The 16,426-nt window shown below is 39.0% G+C and overlaps 1 protein-coding gene across 1 annotated transcript in view; it reads right to left on the reverse strand.

Annotated features, from left to right (window-relative positions):
* Positions 1 to 16,105, reverse strand: part of MTHFD2L (methylenetetrahydrofolate dehydrogenase (NADP+ dependent) 2 like) — a 42,223-nt gene extending 26,118 nt beyond the window's left edge. Inside the window, 5 exon segments of the mRNA XM_075066073.1 lie at positions 3,938 to 4,045; positions 5,399 to 5,551; positions 12,752 to 12,874; positions 15,876 to 16,068; positions 16,070 to 16,105. Of these exon segments, the coding sequence (XP_074922174.1) occupies positions 3,938 to 4,045; positions 5,399 to 5,551; positions 12,752 to 12,874; positions 15,876 to 16,068; positions 16,070 to 16,105 (613 nt within the window).
* Positions 16,106 to 16,426: the final 321 nt, after the last annotated feature.

Consider the following 16,426-nt stretch of genomic DNA (forward strand, 5'->3'; position numbering starts at 1 on the left):
GACCTTCTTCTTGTTGCTAACATACCTCTAGAAACCCTTCTTGTTACCCTTCACATCCCTTGCTAGCTGCAACTCCAGTTGTGCTTTGGCCTTCCTGATTACACTCCTGCATGCTTGAGCAATATTTTTATACTCCTTCCTAGTCACCTGTCCAAATTTTCACTTCTTGTAAGCTTTCCTTCTGAGTTTAAGCTCACCGAAGATTTCACTGTTAAGCGAAGCTGGTCACCTGCCATATTTGCTATTCTTTCTGCACATTCTGCTATTCTTTCTGATTTAAGGAAAAGGTTTAACATTAGTTATGGATGTAGCTGTGTAGATTTTTAATTAAATTTTCATGTAATTTAGGTCACATGTAGGGGCCTAAAGGATGACAGTAGTAAGTAACAGGACACTCAGGAAGCAGGCCGAGCTTTCATTGGAGGAAATACATTCACATTGCAGTTGCTACAAAGAAAACACTAGGAGAACCGGTTCATTTAAATATTGTATCGACAATTCTAAGCATGGGAGAACAGAGGCAAATCCTGAATACAAGTGAAGAAAACTGAGGTATTTAACTGGCCTGAATATCTAAGCTGTGAAAGAGGTCATTATGAACTAATTCCATAGCAATTTCTCTTTCCGATTATAAAACAAAAAGTGTCTCAGATCACTAATTCTTCTGAGTCTTGGCTGGTAGAAGCCAGAAACCTGTACAGTATTTTTGCCTATCAAACTTCACTGCTCTAATTAGATCGGCATTGTAGATGGGAACTTGGAAAGTTAGTCCTGCTTCCTTAAACCTCATAACTAACAATATAAGAGAACTAATTCTTCTTCCAGGGCAATGAATGGCAAAATTCCCATTGATTTTCATGAGAGCAGGATAGAGCCCAAAGCTTTTCACTGCCTATAATTACTACACAAACATACAGAGATGTTCCAGACACTAACTTTCCCACAGAGGTTGCATGGAAAAAACAACTATATGATTAGTAAGAAGCTTTCAACATTTCATCATAGTAATAACACATTTCACTACACTCCTACTAAACATGACTGAAATTAAGCAACTCCCATGTTTACTTCATTTATAAATGACACTTCTGAAGTTCTAACATCAAAACAATGTTGCAACAGGATAATATCTTATTTAAAATTAAATAGCATTTGTTATTTTTTTACACTGCAATTATAGCGGCATATCAGTGCCGCTATAACTAAGGAAGCATCAATAATTCCTTAATAAACCTTATTTTCCCTTATTTTCAGGGGGGACATAAATTGAACCATAACTAAATTCCTCCAGGCTGAAAGTTAATGTTATAGGTCTCAGTTGAAAAGATACTTTGGTTTTCATTTATAAATGTTGATAAGCACAGCCTAAATAATATGGCATACTACAAAAGTGGTCAGATGTACATACCAATAAGTTAAAAGAATATAAAAAAATTAAAAGTAATATACAAGTTTGGAGAACGAGGGATGTATCTGTATTATTTTTTTTCTAAATATCATGTGTACCTCAGTTTACCTCTGTGATATCACGCTGCCTGGCTCCACTGAATTAAATCAAAGGATGCTGCTAGGGTGAAATCAACGGGAAATGAAACTATGGCAAAAAAAAGGTACAGTCCAGAGAACATCACCTTGGGGAAAGAATGAGGAAGCTATCAATTGGGAAATATCCCTGGGCCAGATTCCAGCTAGGCTGGCAAAGTTTACTCTTCCGTGCCTAGGATAATAGGGCATGCTAAAACCTTAAAGATGCTGGCTTAGGGAAGAAGGAGGCAGAGTTAGTTGTCAGCAGCTGCCTTGGGGGAGAAGAGTCTGACAGAGAGACACTAAGAAAGCAACACAGAAACCGCAGCAAACCGGCTCGTCCTCTCAACCCAGAGATGGAGACAGCCAGGCAGAAGGGAACTTTCAAAAGCTTGCAAGGAAAGATTATGGTGTAGGTAAAGACCTATGCGTATAAATGTTTTGGTTGTTATCCTTTGTTGTGTGAATTATGTACATTTGACTGAATAAACAATGCTTTCTTTTGAATGAAATATTTTTGAGTCACTTTAATCAGCAGCTGTTTCAGGTTCCCAGAGGAAACAGTTGACAGGTGCCAAACAGAATTGGATTTTTTGGGTTTACAAGGTTAGTAAATGGGAGACTGAAGCCCAGACATCAAGTCTAAGAGCAGTAGGACCACATGGTTTCACCCGAGAGGGGTGAAGGTAGCTAAACCTCTCCCCAAAGGGGTGCAAGTTGAGAGAGATTAAAAGGGGTCTAAAGTGCATCTCGCCCTGTAACCGTGGCAACATGACTGACAGAAGATACTACTTTAATACATTGAAAAAGTAATCATTATCAACAGTTTTAAGCCTTATTGGAACCAACAAAGTTGATTTGTTTTGGATGCATTTTCTCATTAATATAACTTAAAAACCCATCCTTATCTGAAGTCAATGGAACTACTTATGTGCTTAAAGTTAAGAATGTGTAAGTACTTTGCTGAATCAGGGCCTTAGGTATATGGAGGCAAAAGGACAGGGCCTTATCCTAAGGTCAATGGTAGCAGCAGGAATTCAGCAGATGCTCAGCACCTTTCAGGATTTGATCCTAATAGTTGTGTAAATTAATACTTATCGCTCAGTACGATGAAGTCCAAATTAATGGCCTTACACTAATAGTCTCATTTAAGTCAATGTAATTATTTGGGAGAGAAAGACACACTGCATTTGTTGCAGAGCTTTGAAATCAAGATGAAACGGTTGTTGCTGAGACTATTCTCGGTGATGAAATATTGTGACTGGCCCAGAAAAAAAAAGGGACAAGGAAGACAGGAAGAGAAGGAGCGTTGGGATTATGGATAGTTTGTCATACTGACACTGTGAGCTAGAAACACACTACCATTTCTGCTTTGAGATTTGTGTTTCACAGAATCATAGAATATCAGGGTTGGAAGAGACCTCAGGAGGTCATCTAGTCTAACCTCCTGCTCAAAGCAGGACCAACACCAACTAAATCATCCCAGACAGGGCTTTGTCAAGCCGGGCCTTAAAAACCTCTAAGGAAGGAGATTCCACCACCTCCCTAGGTAACCCATTCCAGCGCTTCACCACTCTCCTAGTGAAATAGTGTTTCCTAATATCCAACCTAAACCTCCCCCACTGCAACTTGAGATCATTGCTTCTTGTTCTGTTTCTTAACAAGCTTTCAATAAGGTCCTAAGTATGGACATGTATAAAAAATTAAGTCACTGCATATCATTTTTAACATTTCTATGGTCAACATTTCTTATAGAAAATTTTATTTACTTTTAATCAACCCCTTCCTCAATACACTGTTAGAGACCACTGTCTAACTGCTTCAGTTGTGCTTATCATCAGATTCAGTGCAGAGGAATATCTATCTTGGGAGACTGGTTCTGTTTGTGTGGAATAGATTTGTTGGTGAGTAAAGAGATTTCAAATAATTGGTTATGCACCTAAACAAGGTAAACTTAGAAACTATACATTAACAAAATTGCTAGGATCTGTTCCAAAAATGACAACTGCCTCCTGGCCAAATTGAACACGTTTATTTTAAATAGGGATTGATGAATCTCTGAAGTGCAGAGTTTGGGCTGAATTTGGGTAAGTATCCAAAAGTTCAGATTCTTATCCAAACAATCTGAACCTCAAGAGTTAAACAATTAAGCTGGAAATTTTGCAAATACAAATATTTTCACGAGATTACGAGCACAGTGTTTTCTGCATGCAAACTGGAAGGAAACATTATTCATCCAAACACTTTTGGAACACGGAAAAGATTGTTTGTGTATGATTCTAAAAAAATAAAATTGATTGTACTAGGGATGAAATGTACCATTTTCTCTTCCCTCTCCCCTTTGCCTCTCTCTCATTTTGGGCATCTTCACTGATTAGGTTATTACAGTAAATCATAATACTCTTGGACATACCTCCAGGCCTTTCATGTTCTCCATCTGTATGTAAAAGCATTGAAATAGGCATTCCTACATTCTTAGATCTTCCAGCTACAACAACATTTTTTCCAAATGTTTGTATTCCTTACAGGGAAAAAACAAATAAAAAATAATTCAGCTAGTCTAAAAGACCCAAAAAACCTTACCACTTGAACTTGAATATTTTTTTTTCTATTTTAGTGTTAAAATAAGTGTTTTCATACGAGGGAATTTTTACCCTCAATTTTATATTTTTCTGCAGAACTTATCCAATTTATCACTTAAATTATCTTTCATTACTTAAAATTGAGGTTCATCTAAACTCTAGTACAGGTACTTGCAGATGATATTACAAAAATATGCAAAATATATCAGTGACCATAAAATTACATCATGAAAGATCAACACAGTGTTTTGACTATTGTCTCTGTGTTCAATTATTGTACATCTACTGGCTTTAAATATCTTATTCTATCTGCAGAATACTGCTCCATCCATCTTACTATCCTTTCTTCTCCATTCAGTCCAGTACTGTAACATTAAAAAATATTATGAAACAGTACATGTTTGCTGCCAAAAGTTTTGAAATGCCAAACCAACTTTTGACAGCAGTAGTCTCTTCAGAGACTGCACTACTTCAGTGCAGAGAAAACACTTCTTTCATTTCAATTTATTCAGCTAGTTAAATTCAATGATGAGTTCACTGAAAGTTAAGACATCAATTGGGAGTTGACAAAGAAGGAAAACTTCTTTTCCTTTTCTCATCTAGGAATAAAAACTTGGTGAAAGTGCATGGGATGTACTAGTTATAAAATTTGGAAGCATGTGGTGACCAGAAGTAATCTGTTCAATTCACTAAACTACAGATAATATTTACTTTGTTTAATAAAGCAGTTAGTTTATCACACGTTTTGAAAAACTTTATTTTACATTTAAAACTTTTTTTCTTATGCATCCAGCACATTTAAGGTAGCTTTATTTAAAAAAAAATAAAATTCTGTTTTTGTTCATGTTTAATTGAATTTGAATTGCCATCCAAATAAAATTTGGCACAAATCACAAGTGAAAAATTAATCATCATCTAATAAATAAAGGCATAATACTTCAGTTTCTAATACAATAAAATATGTAAAAGTTAAGAATCTCAATGAATAGAAGTTTAGCTCAACTAATTGCTTAAATAAATGTATACAGTGCGTCCTCCTGGTTAGCAAAAAGAAGCACCAAATTTAGTGAAAGGCTATATTTAGTAGCAATTCAACACGTTTTAAAGGTTACCAACTAATGAGAATCAGACTTTCTTTAGGAAAGAGTTTATTTAAATCAAACTTTCCTACTTACTGATTAAAATTGATTATTTAAATTGCTTTGATTTAAATCAATCCACCCTGCTGTATTCTATCACGTACATTTCTTTTTTCTTCTCCAGAGCATTTCAATAGACATTTAGTTTCCTACCTGTTCTTTTTATAATTTCCCAAACAGCAGCAGCAGTGGCAGGTATTACAGAAGGTTGATCAAGACACAGTCGTCCAACATTGATAATATGGAATCCATCCACATCCTTTTCAGGTGCAACAATATTGCAGACTGTTCGTTCATCTATATGATCTGGAAAATTGTTATTTAAAAATTATATTTCTTCTCAGCTGTCAACAGAAGTGAACACTCCCAGCCCAACTTTTTTATTTTTAAGGAAAACCACATGTATTTTATTCAGTTCAACAGTCTGTCAGGTCACCATAATTATTCACCATGACTAAACTGCCAGCATGATACGGGGGAAAAATCCTTCCTACTCCACATATGGTGATCAGTAGTTTAACTGAGATCTATGTCAAACAGATTTAGTTAAACTATCACATCTTTTGTAATATAGACAAGCCCAGATACTCATGAGTTAAAATTTAAATCTGTTGTTAAAATATAGTGTTCATTGGTCTGTGTGAAAATAGCATCGTGGTTTCAGTCCAGGTCCCAGTGGATTGATGTCTGCAACACTCAGAAACCACCACCAGAAATGACAGTCTAAACAGAGTAGTGAGGGACCAAATGAGAATGGAGAGTGAATTACTCTCTCGCTCTTAGGGTTTGTCTACATTACCCACCAGATCGGTGGGCAGCGATCGATCCTGCGGGGACTGATTTATTGCATCTAGTCTACACGCGATAAATTGACCCCGGAGCCCTCTCTTGTTGACTCCTGTACTCCAGCGCTGCGAGAAGTGCAGGCAGAGTCGACAGGTGAGAGGCAGCAATCGACTCACTATAGCGAAGACACCACGGTAAATCGATCTAAGTACGTCGACTTCAGCTACATTATTCACATAGCTGAAGTTGCGTCACTTAGATCGATCCCCCGCAGGGCTTAGGCTATGTACGCAACCACTTATCTCAGCAGATGTTGCTCAGGGGTGTGTAACAAACACCTCTCTCAGCGGCATAAGTTACACTGACGTAAGCGCTGGTGTGGACAGTGCTATGTTGGCAGTAAACATGCTCCTGCCAGCACAGCTACTGTGGCTCATTCGGGGTGGTATAATTATGTCAATGGGAGAGCACAGAACAGCTACATGAGAAATCTTGGTGCAGCTGCGCTCTGTAAGCTGCCTAGTGTAGACATGTCTTAGAGGTGGCCCCTCTAGATCAGTGCAGATGCCTAAAGGCAGGGCTCTGCAAGAAAGCGGGGAGTTTATAAAGCCACTATTATAACTGTTCGGAGTATATAGAGAGGACTCCAATCCCCAGGCTTTGAGGCGGGACCTTTCACCAGTTCTAAATTCACAAGAAATACTTAATCAACAACTCTCACCTCCACCCTTGAATCTGTTAATATCGCTGCTGATGCTTTGCAGACAAAACCAATGACTCTAGAGCTAAAAGTCAGCACACTCCAATCTATTCCCAGAGTCAATCATTAGTCAATAAATCAGACTTTGTCCTCCTTACTTATGTTACTCTGCCACCATGTGGCCAATTCATTTCACTGACTGAAAACTGCTGAAATTCATACTAGATAACCTTAAAGTTTTGCACTTTAAAAACAAACAAAAAACCAACACTTTCCAGCCACAGATCTCAAAACAACTTAAGAGGTATTAAACCTCAAAACCCTTTGTGAGGTATAGATTATTTATCCCCATTTTACAGATGGGGCAACTAAGGCACAGAGAGGTGTCCAAGGTCAAAGAGCAAGATGGGTGGCAAAGGTGGAAACCTGATCTGACTCGCAGTCCTGTGCTTTATTACTGTTATTTGTATGACAGTAGACCTTAGAAACCCCAGTCAGGAGTCCGGGCCCAATTCTGCTAGGCCCTGTACACATGTGTACCAAAAAGACAGTTTCTGCCCTTAACAGCTCACAATCTAAGTGCACGATGAGACAGCAGGTGGACACAACAGAGGGGAACACAAAGGCAACAGATCTTGATTAGCTCAGTAAGCAGTAGTCACAGCGCACCAACTGCCTAGCCATTGCTGAGGGTTTTGTAGGCATCACAGCATGGATGGGCTTGTAGGAGAGACGTAAAGGAGGATAACATAAAGGCTTTGTGAATTTTTTCACACAGCTCATTCTAAGCATAAGAGATAACATGAGAAAAAGCATGAAGCTGTTTGAAGGAAAACTGGATTAATGGGTGATAAAGGTTAGCACTGCTTGCGGAACAGAGCTGAGGCTGACCACTTGATAGCATACAAGACGCGATAGGTAGGATTGAGATATGCCATAAAAAGACCTTAAAAGTGAAGACAAACCATTTGTTTTATGTGGTGGAGTAGGGGGAACCAATGGAGGAATGCAAAAGGAAGTGACAAAGCAACAAGTCAAGAAAATTATCGTTGCAGCAATGTTTTGAGTGTATTTAACGGGTGATGGGCAAGATGACTTACCAAGACTCGAAAGAAAGATGTTGCAGTAGTCAAGTTGGGAAATGCTGAGAGCCTGCATGAGAGTTTTGGCTGTGTTGACAGAGAGAAGCTGAATCTTACGGTATGTCTACACTGTGAGCTAGCGGTGTGATACCCACCTCAGATCAATATACTTGCACTAGGTCTCTTCGAGCTAGCATGCTAAAAACAGTAGGACAGCCATGGTAACGTGGACAGTGGCAAGTGGTGGCACAGGCTAGCTGCCCGGAATATGTACTTACAGGATTCAGGGAAATTTGTATTCCGGGCAGCTAGTGGCTACATTACTATTTTTAGTGTGTTAGCTCGAAAAGAGCTAGTGCAAGTATGTGTACAGAAGCTGCATCTCACACCCCTAGCTCGTAGTGTAGACATATCTTTAGAGACCTTGTCCAGAAAGAAGCAGCAAGATTTAAATGTAGCCTGGATGTGTGGATCTAGAAAGAGGGCAGAGTCAAAAGAAGATGCCAAGATAAAGTGACAAGTAGGACCACAGTCTTGTCCTTGGTGACAGAGAGATGCTGGGATGCAGAAGAGTAGTTTGGGAGGATGTCTACACTGTAGACCTACAGCCGCTGTAAGGTCTCCTGTGCAGCAGTTCTATGCCAGCAGGAGAGAGCTCTCCTGTCGGCATAATTAAACCACCCCTAAGAAGGGCAGTAGCTATGTCGGCGGAAGAGTCGGTCAGGGTGTGCTTTTTTCATATCCCTCACCGAAAAAAGTTTTGTTGACAAAAGTACTAGTGCAGACATAGCCCTAAAAAGCGTGCTTTAACCATGATACCATGTTTCCTCTGGAAAAAAATTACATCTCTCACTTCTATTCTAGCTACTATTTTATCAAATGATGTTTTTCTTTGGAGGTTATACAATAGCTGTAATTAGTTATTGATTTGTTAATTAGTTGGATACTAGTTCATCTTCACATGCGGGGAAAAAAATGCAGAAAACGTTGTCCAAAGCCTATGATTAGCAAGTATGAAAGGGTCACATTTAATGAAAAACCTTATTAGCAGAACAAGTAACCTAAAAACAGAACAAAACAAAACAGAAAGCCACTTGCATATCCCATGAAAATGATAAAGTGGGCCATGGTCAAGTAGAAAACAGAAAGATGTTTCAGAGTAGCAGCCGTGTTAGTCTGTATCCGCAAAAAGAACAGGAGTACTTGTGGCACCTTAGAGAGTAACAAATGTATTTGAGCATAAGCTTTTGTGGGCTACAGCCCACTTCATTGGATGCCTAGACTGGAACATGTTCTCTATATGTATAAATATCTTCTTGCTGTATGTTCCAGCCTAGGCATCCGATGAAGTGGGCTGTAGCCCACGAAAGCTTATGCTCAAATACATTTGTTACTCTCTAAGGTGCCACAAGTACTCCTTTTTTTAGGAAAGATGTTTGACTCAATGCAATCAATACAAAATTTTCTGGGATGCTAATTAAGAAACAGCAAGCACTTTATTTAAAATGTTTGTGATTTGAGATGGAGGGGAATACATAGCAGCTGCCAAATGCCAGTATGACACACAGCACCCCAAAATGAATAGGGGGAACCAGGACCCAACTTCTCCCTTACACCACTCCAAGGAGTGTGTTGGGCTCATCAGGAGAAGTGTATACGGCCCACACACTGGGACTCAAGCAAAGGATTGTGTCTAAAAGATAAAGGCCTAAAATGATTAAATCTCTTGACATTTGTACTACTAGACTGCGTCTGCCATAGTATCCATGGGAGCGCAGAGTTATATAAACATGGACATCTCATATGCTTGTCCCACTCTGCACATGCATTGATCTGAGAGCCACCTATGAAGGGACCCCTCCATGCACACCTAAACAGGGGTCACATTAAGCAATGATTTCTGGAGCTCCACTTATGCAAATTAAGAGGTAATTGAAGCAAATCATTAAGTAGTTCAAAGTATTTCTATCAACAAAGGTTTAACTCACTTGTAAAATTAGGACTTCCCTGGGGTCACAAAGAGTGAAGCAGTTAGCAAAGCAATCAGATCTTATATTTCTAATGGCCCATTTTTATAATTACTGTCACTCATATAGGTGTGTGTTACATAATTAGTTTTTATTATAATAATTATATTTTCATATCATAAATTATTTTCCATGATACACATTTAATTACTATATTGTGTCTGTGCAGTGTTCCAACACCTTTGGAAAAGAAAGATTGCAGAATATAAAAACACCAAAGAGAAAGCAGGTTCTGTCCTTCCAACAGTTACAGTTTAAAAAAAAATAAAATAAATAAGAGGCTCTTTGTGGCTGACCATCAGTTGTTAATTCATTCTAGAGAAGCTACATAGACCTAGCATTCCCAGATCTCAAAGCAAAGACAGCTCTCATTTCGTGTGCCTGCGTGTATGTGTATGAAAATACCATAGGAACAGATTCTCTACCAGACAAGGAAAGAGATGCAACTGAATCTCTTAGCTGTCTAAGGAAGAATATTGCCTCATCTTTGAGAACACCCAAAAGAACCAAATTACCTTGGGAAAAGGCTAGTGTTTATTTTTTAAAAATGAATTACATACTTAATGCAAAAACACAGTGCTCAAATACAGAATGGGGGACGACTGGCTTGACAACAGCACAGCTGATAAGGAACTGGGAGTTGTGGTGGATCACAAGGTCAACATTAAGTCAGCACTGCGATGCTGTTGCACAAAAAGCAAAGGCAATTTTAGGTTGCATTAACATAGACATAGCATGCAAGTGACAGAGGTGGTAATACTGCTCTACTCAGCGGTGGTTAGGCTCAGCTGGAGTACTGTATCCAGTTTTGGTCACCAGTGTGTAAAATCACACAATCATAGAAGATTAGGGTTAGAAGAGACCTCAAGGGGTCATCTAGTCCAACCTCCTGCTCAAAACAGAACCAATCCCAACTAAATCATCTCACCCAGGGCTTTGTCAAGCCAGGCCTTAAAAACCTCTAAGGATGGAGATTCCACCGCCTCTGCAGAGAAACTGGAAAGAATCCAGAGGTGAATGTCAAAGATGATCAAAGGGATGGAATGCAAGCCATACGAGTAGGGTCTTACCAAATTCACGGTCCATTTTGGTCAATTTCATGGTCATAACATTTTAAAAATAGTAAATTTCATGATTTCTACTCTTTAAATGTGAAATTTCATGGTGTTGTAATTGTAGGGGTCCTGACCCAAAAAGGGAGTTGGGAGAGATTATTGTTGGGGGGCTTAAGATACTGCTACCCTTACTTCTATCTGCTTTCAGAGCTGGACACCTGGAGAGCGATGGCTGCTGGCCAGGAGCCCAGCTCTGAAGGCAGAGCCTCCGCCAGCAGCAGCACAGAAGTAAGGTTTGCATGATATGGTGTTGCCACCTGTACTTCTGCACTGCTGCCTGCAGAGCTGCGCCCTCAGTCAGCAGCCGCCACTCTCCGGCTACCCAGGTCTGAAGGCAGCGGTGCAGAAGTACGGGTGGCATAGCATGGTATTGCCACGCTTACTTCTGTGCTGCTGCTGGCGGGGCGCTGCCTTCAGACCTGGGCGCACGGCCAACAGCTGTCGCTCTCCAGCTGCCCAGCTCTGAAGGCAGCGTAAAAGTACAGGTGGCAATACCACAATTCCCCTAAAATAACCTTGTGACCCTCCCTCGTGGCTCCCTTTTGAGTCAGGGCCCCCAATTTGAGAAACACTTGTCTCCCCTGTGAAATCTGTATAGCATAGTGTAAAAGCACACAAAAGACCAGATTTCATAAGGGGAGACCAGATTTCATGGTCTGTGACACATTTTTCATGGCCGCGAATTTGGTAAGGCCCTACATATAAACAAAGGGTGAGGGAACTGGGTATGTTTACTTTGGAAAAGAGGAGATTGAGGGGGAACATGATAGTAGTCTTCAAATACTTGAAAGCCTGCCATAAAATAGATGGAGAAAAGTTGTCTTCTCTTGCTACAGGGCGCAGGACAAGAGGCAATGTGTTCAAATAACAGCATAGCAGATTTAGATTAAATCTCAGGAAAAACTTCCTAAATGTAAGAACAGTAGGACAATGGAACAGATGCCTAGGGAACTATGGAAGCTCCTTCACAGGAGATTTTCAAAAGGAGGCTGGATAGCCATCTGTCTTGGATGGTTTAGGAACAACAAATCTTGCATCTTGGCAGGTGGTTAGACTAGATGAACCATGTGGTCCTTTCTAACCCTATGATTCTATTCTGGGGAAAAATCTGGAACTAGGAGTGTGTTGGGATCACCCTGTGGGGATTTTTAAGGCTGGTAAGAGAGAAGGTGTGGCTGACTGGCTGCAGCACAGAGAGAGACATAGCTGGGAGTGACTTACATACTGGAGGCTGTTTGTGAGCAGTCCAAGCTGGTGGCTTCACAAGCAAAGCATTGGAAAGGGCATCCCAGGTTACAGGGCGGAGTGACACAGCTACTCATTAGTCTGGACTGTTCCCAGGTATGTCACAGCTTCCCCAGCCAGTGAGTATAGCCCCATCCCCTCTCACACACAACACAAGGGAGTGGGAGAAAGTCTGCCCAATTTATATAGAGACTGACACAGAATAATTCCTGTCCACCTTTGAGAAAAAATATGTGAGATGCACAATATTCCAGGGCATAAACAGATACCTATCCTCTTAATCCCATTAACAGGGAAATTTGTGCATTTGATAAGAAACCTCAGCTTCAATAAGAATAATCTCCACTGTTTCATTAGTGAGATACAGGATAAAATAAGGAATCAATATTAAATAACGGGTGTAAGCATCATGCAGCAGACTCATTATAATCAGCAGTTTCCTCTGAAAGGCTTTTTATACCAATGGGGTGCAGCTTGTATGCACAAGTTGTTTACAGTTCTCTCTTACAACTGTCCAAATTTAAAGCATATAATAAAATTGCATTACTTACCTGGAAGAGGTAACTGGACCAATATACCATTAACTCTTGAATCATGGTTTAATTTGGCAGTCAGATCTAAAAGTTCTTCCTCAGAAATGTCTTTAGGCTTCAATATTATCTCACTACAAATGCCTGATAAAAAAGCAAAGCAAAAGACATTTGCACGGTGCAAGCTTTTTCTAAGGTGAGCTGAGACATTTTTGGCGAGGTTTTTTAGAAGTGCCCAGCACTCGCCCAACTCTGCTCCCATTGACTGTCTTCAATGAGCACTTAAGAAAATCTCACCTTTTCTGTTTAATTTTAATAGTATGCATATATAATTCATGTGTAATCTTATAAAGAAATTCATAGGAAGTTAAATGTCTTAATTCAGTAGGTCTAACAATATTAAAACAGATTTATATATGTTTGGAAAATCCTAATCAAATAATTTGTCAAGCAACATCATAGAATTGTAGTTGTATTGATATCGAAGTGATTCAGATTTCCATTTAGACTGTGGTGTTAATTCAGGAGGGCTGCTTATTCTTCCAATGTAATCATTATTAAATGTATTTTTCCTGCAGGATTTTAGAGGAAACATTTAATAATAATAAAGTAATTCTATTGATGAGACAATGTAACAGAATTCTAATTTCTTTTTATATACCAAGTTCTCCATCTTCCCTATGAATTGAAATAATAAAATTATAGGGGAAAAATAAAGATTTTTGCAACATCATCTGACATTCGTGAGCAGTTCAATTTTTTTGTTTTGTTTTTAACTTAATATAAAACCAAATGCATGAAAACAATACAATTTAATCTAAAAATATATAAAACCAACTGACTGTTAGTGGGTCAATTCATTCTTTTCACTACTACAGGTAATAAAGTATAAGACAAGAATTTTTGTTTAAAGCTGGTATTCTTAAGGACATCGAAAAGAAATACCCACAGCCTCTCTGTTTTATATTCTTATACCACACATCACCATGGTGTCAGAGCATCCTGTCCCATAGTATAATCTACAACCCTTTCCAAGCAGGGTAAAGATGTGAAAACTGAAGATGATGAAAATAGGGGTAAAAAGCAAGACTGTAACAGGATGGTCTGCCCCCTTTAAGGTCGTGGGGACACAGAGCCAGCTGGCGCTGTTAAATTAATTATATATCACTGGTTTCTCCTGTTCCTTTCTTCACTGCTACTGAAATTCACCACGATCAAAAGACTGATGTAAGATAAGAGGTGAAATTCTGCCTCTATAGAAGTAGTGTGTCCGTTAGATAGAATGAAAATAATATTGTAGCTGAGCAACTGGCTGCATTCCATATATTTGCAAGGAATGACAGTTTTCTTTATGCCGAGATATAGATGTACCTCTTGTAGTCACACTGTAAATGAAGGGTACAAAAACTGATTTTAACCTATTTTTTAAATTTTGTTAGGGAAGACCTGGATCCTTTTTCTCCCTCTCATTTTTAAGGTAGATGATCTAAATGACCTTATATGCTTTATTTTTGCTTGAGGAGGAAAAGCTGTGATTTTTTCTGGTGAGGTTCTTTGTGGTTTTCATGTAATTTCTTACTGTTTTAACGATGATATTTGAACCAAAGAAAGAATGTGCCTTGTCTTAAGAAAATAGATACCCTCTCAAAGCAAGAATCCTGAGCCCTCTCTAAGGAATACTGAAAGACGTGTTCATCAGGAAGTTTGGGCAACTTAATCCTAGCCAGCGATATTATTGCTATAAATGATACTTGGTAGAAGCTGTTAAAGGGGATTGATTCGAGAAAGCTATCCATAGCTAATGGCATGCGTTTTAAAAATGGTATCTGAAGTCAGGCAACTAAATCCTTATTTCATCATATAAATAAGTGGACTGACTTTCAGAAATGAATGAGAACGGAGCATACTTAGAACTTACATTTGAACAACTGAAGCCAGGCCTTTAGCACGGTGGTTCCCACTGAGAAATAATCAACCTCTGAAATGGAATTGTAAGCAGAAGCTTTTCAGAATTTTGATAGTGCAAAAGAGTTAGACGAATTATGGGGAGTAGTGGTGAGGTGCTGTGGTCTACGGATTGGGCACTCAACTGCAGAATCTATGAGCTATTTACAGGTTTCAGAGTAGCAGCGGTGTTAGTCTGTATCCGCAAAAAGAACAGGAGTACTTGTGGCACCTTAGAGACTAACACATTTATTTGAGCATAAACTTTCATGGGCTACAGCCCACTTTATCAGATGCATAGACTGGAACATGTACCGGTAGTAAGAAGATATATCTACATACAGAGAACATGAAAAGGTGGAAGTAGCCCTACCAGCTCTAAAAGGCTATTCTTAAAGCTGAGACTGCTGTCTTTTGGATTTAGAGGTGTGACATTGTTGTTTTTATTTATGAATCCAGGAAGAAGGTATTCTGTGGCAAAAGGAATTTCACAAGGTACTGTGGCTATCACTTTATGTAATGCCTTACAATCATGATATTATTATACGAAATTTTCCTACAAAATGTAGCTACTTCTTTTGAGATGCGTCAATTCACAAGCTTAGTTCCTTCAAATTCTAGGATATTAGAACTTGTTTCTAGGGATTCAGGTGGCTGTACTAGTTATAGAGAAAGATTAATTAAGATTGGAAAAGTAAGCTCTTAAATTTATCTAAAAGTTTAAAATAAGTTATCCTGGGGAGGCTTGTGGGAAGGACCAAAAACTGGAGTGACTTCCACTGGATTACCCTTAATAATCTTTCTTTCCAAGGCAGGCAGATATAAGGCATTGCCATAAAGTACCATACAAAGAGTTGAGAAGCCATAAGCATTTTCCCCGCTGTGGTTTCCCTTAGTTTCTGATCTCTGAGGGAAAGCATGCAAATAATTTAGTCAAAAACATTTAAAGTGTAGAACATTACTTCATTGAAGGCCAACACCACTCTCACGCCTAATAGAACTATTTTCATATTATATTAATTTCTTTGTTTGCCTCTTGACTATATTCCTGCAGTATGACAATACAGTATTGTCCACAGTATGTAAATCAGGGGTATTCAAAAAGGGAAATGATTCAAAATGAAACCAAGATATTTATCATTTTGAATGAGAACAAATCTCATGCTTAATATGCAGATATTTGTTCTTACTCATCACATACCTACAGCAGCAGCTGCCTTCATCTTATTTCTTACATATGTATGACTGGCTGGGTTGTCACCTACTAAAATGACAGTGAGCTGAGGTCTCCTGTTCCCAAGGGACATCCATGATTCTACATCCCTCTGGACTTCCTTATAGACTTGTTTAGCAAGCTGAGTCCCTGAGATAATGGTTGCTTCATCACTATAAAGACAAAAGATACAAATTCAAGTGTTAAAAACCTACCATCTTAAGTCAAAAATTTCACAATCAAAATACCTAAAATACTCAGATCTCCTGTATTATATATTTACAAACGTTGGGGCCAATGGAGATCGACCTGCTGTTTGAATGATGTATGAATGATAGTATGAAGTTCAATTGTGGCATGACAGCTGCTTTCTAAACCATAAAGAAGTAGACGGTCCTGCGTCCAGAGAACTCCCGCACATACAAAAGGGCAGCTCAGCCATCTGTGTGGTACTGTTGCCCCACTTTCCTCAGACACACAGCTGGTTGCATCATGTTAATGCCCAGAAGTCCATGGGATTGGGGGCAGAGTCTGGGGAT

This window comes from Chelonoidis abingdonii, chromosome 5 (genome assembly GCF_003597395.2).
Source record: "Chelonoidis abingdonii isolate Lonesome George chromosome 5, CheloAbing_2.0, whole genome shotgun sequence".
Taxonomy (NCBI): domain Eukaryota; kingdom Metazoa; phylum Chordata; order Testudines; family Testudinidae; genus Chelonoidis; species Chelonoidis abingdonii.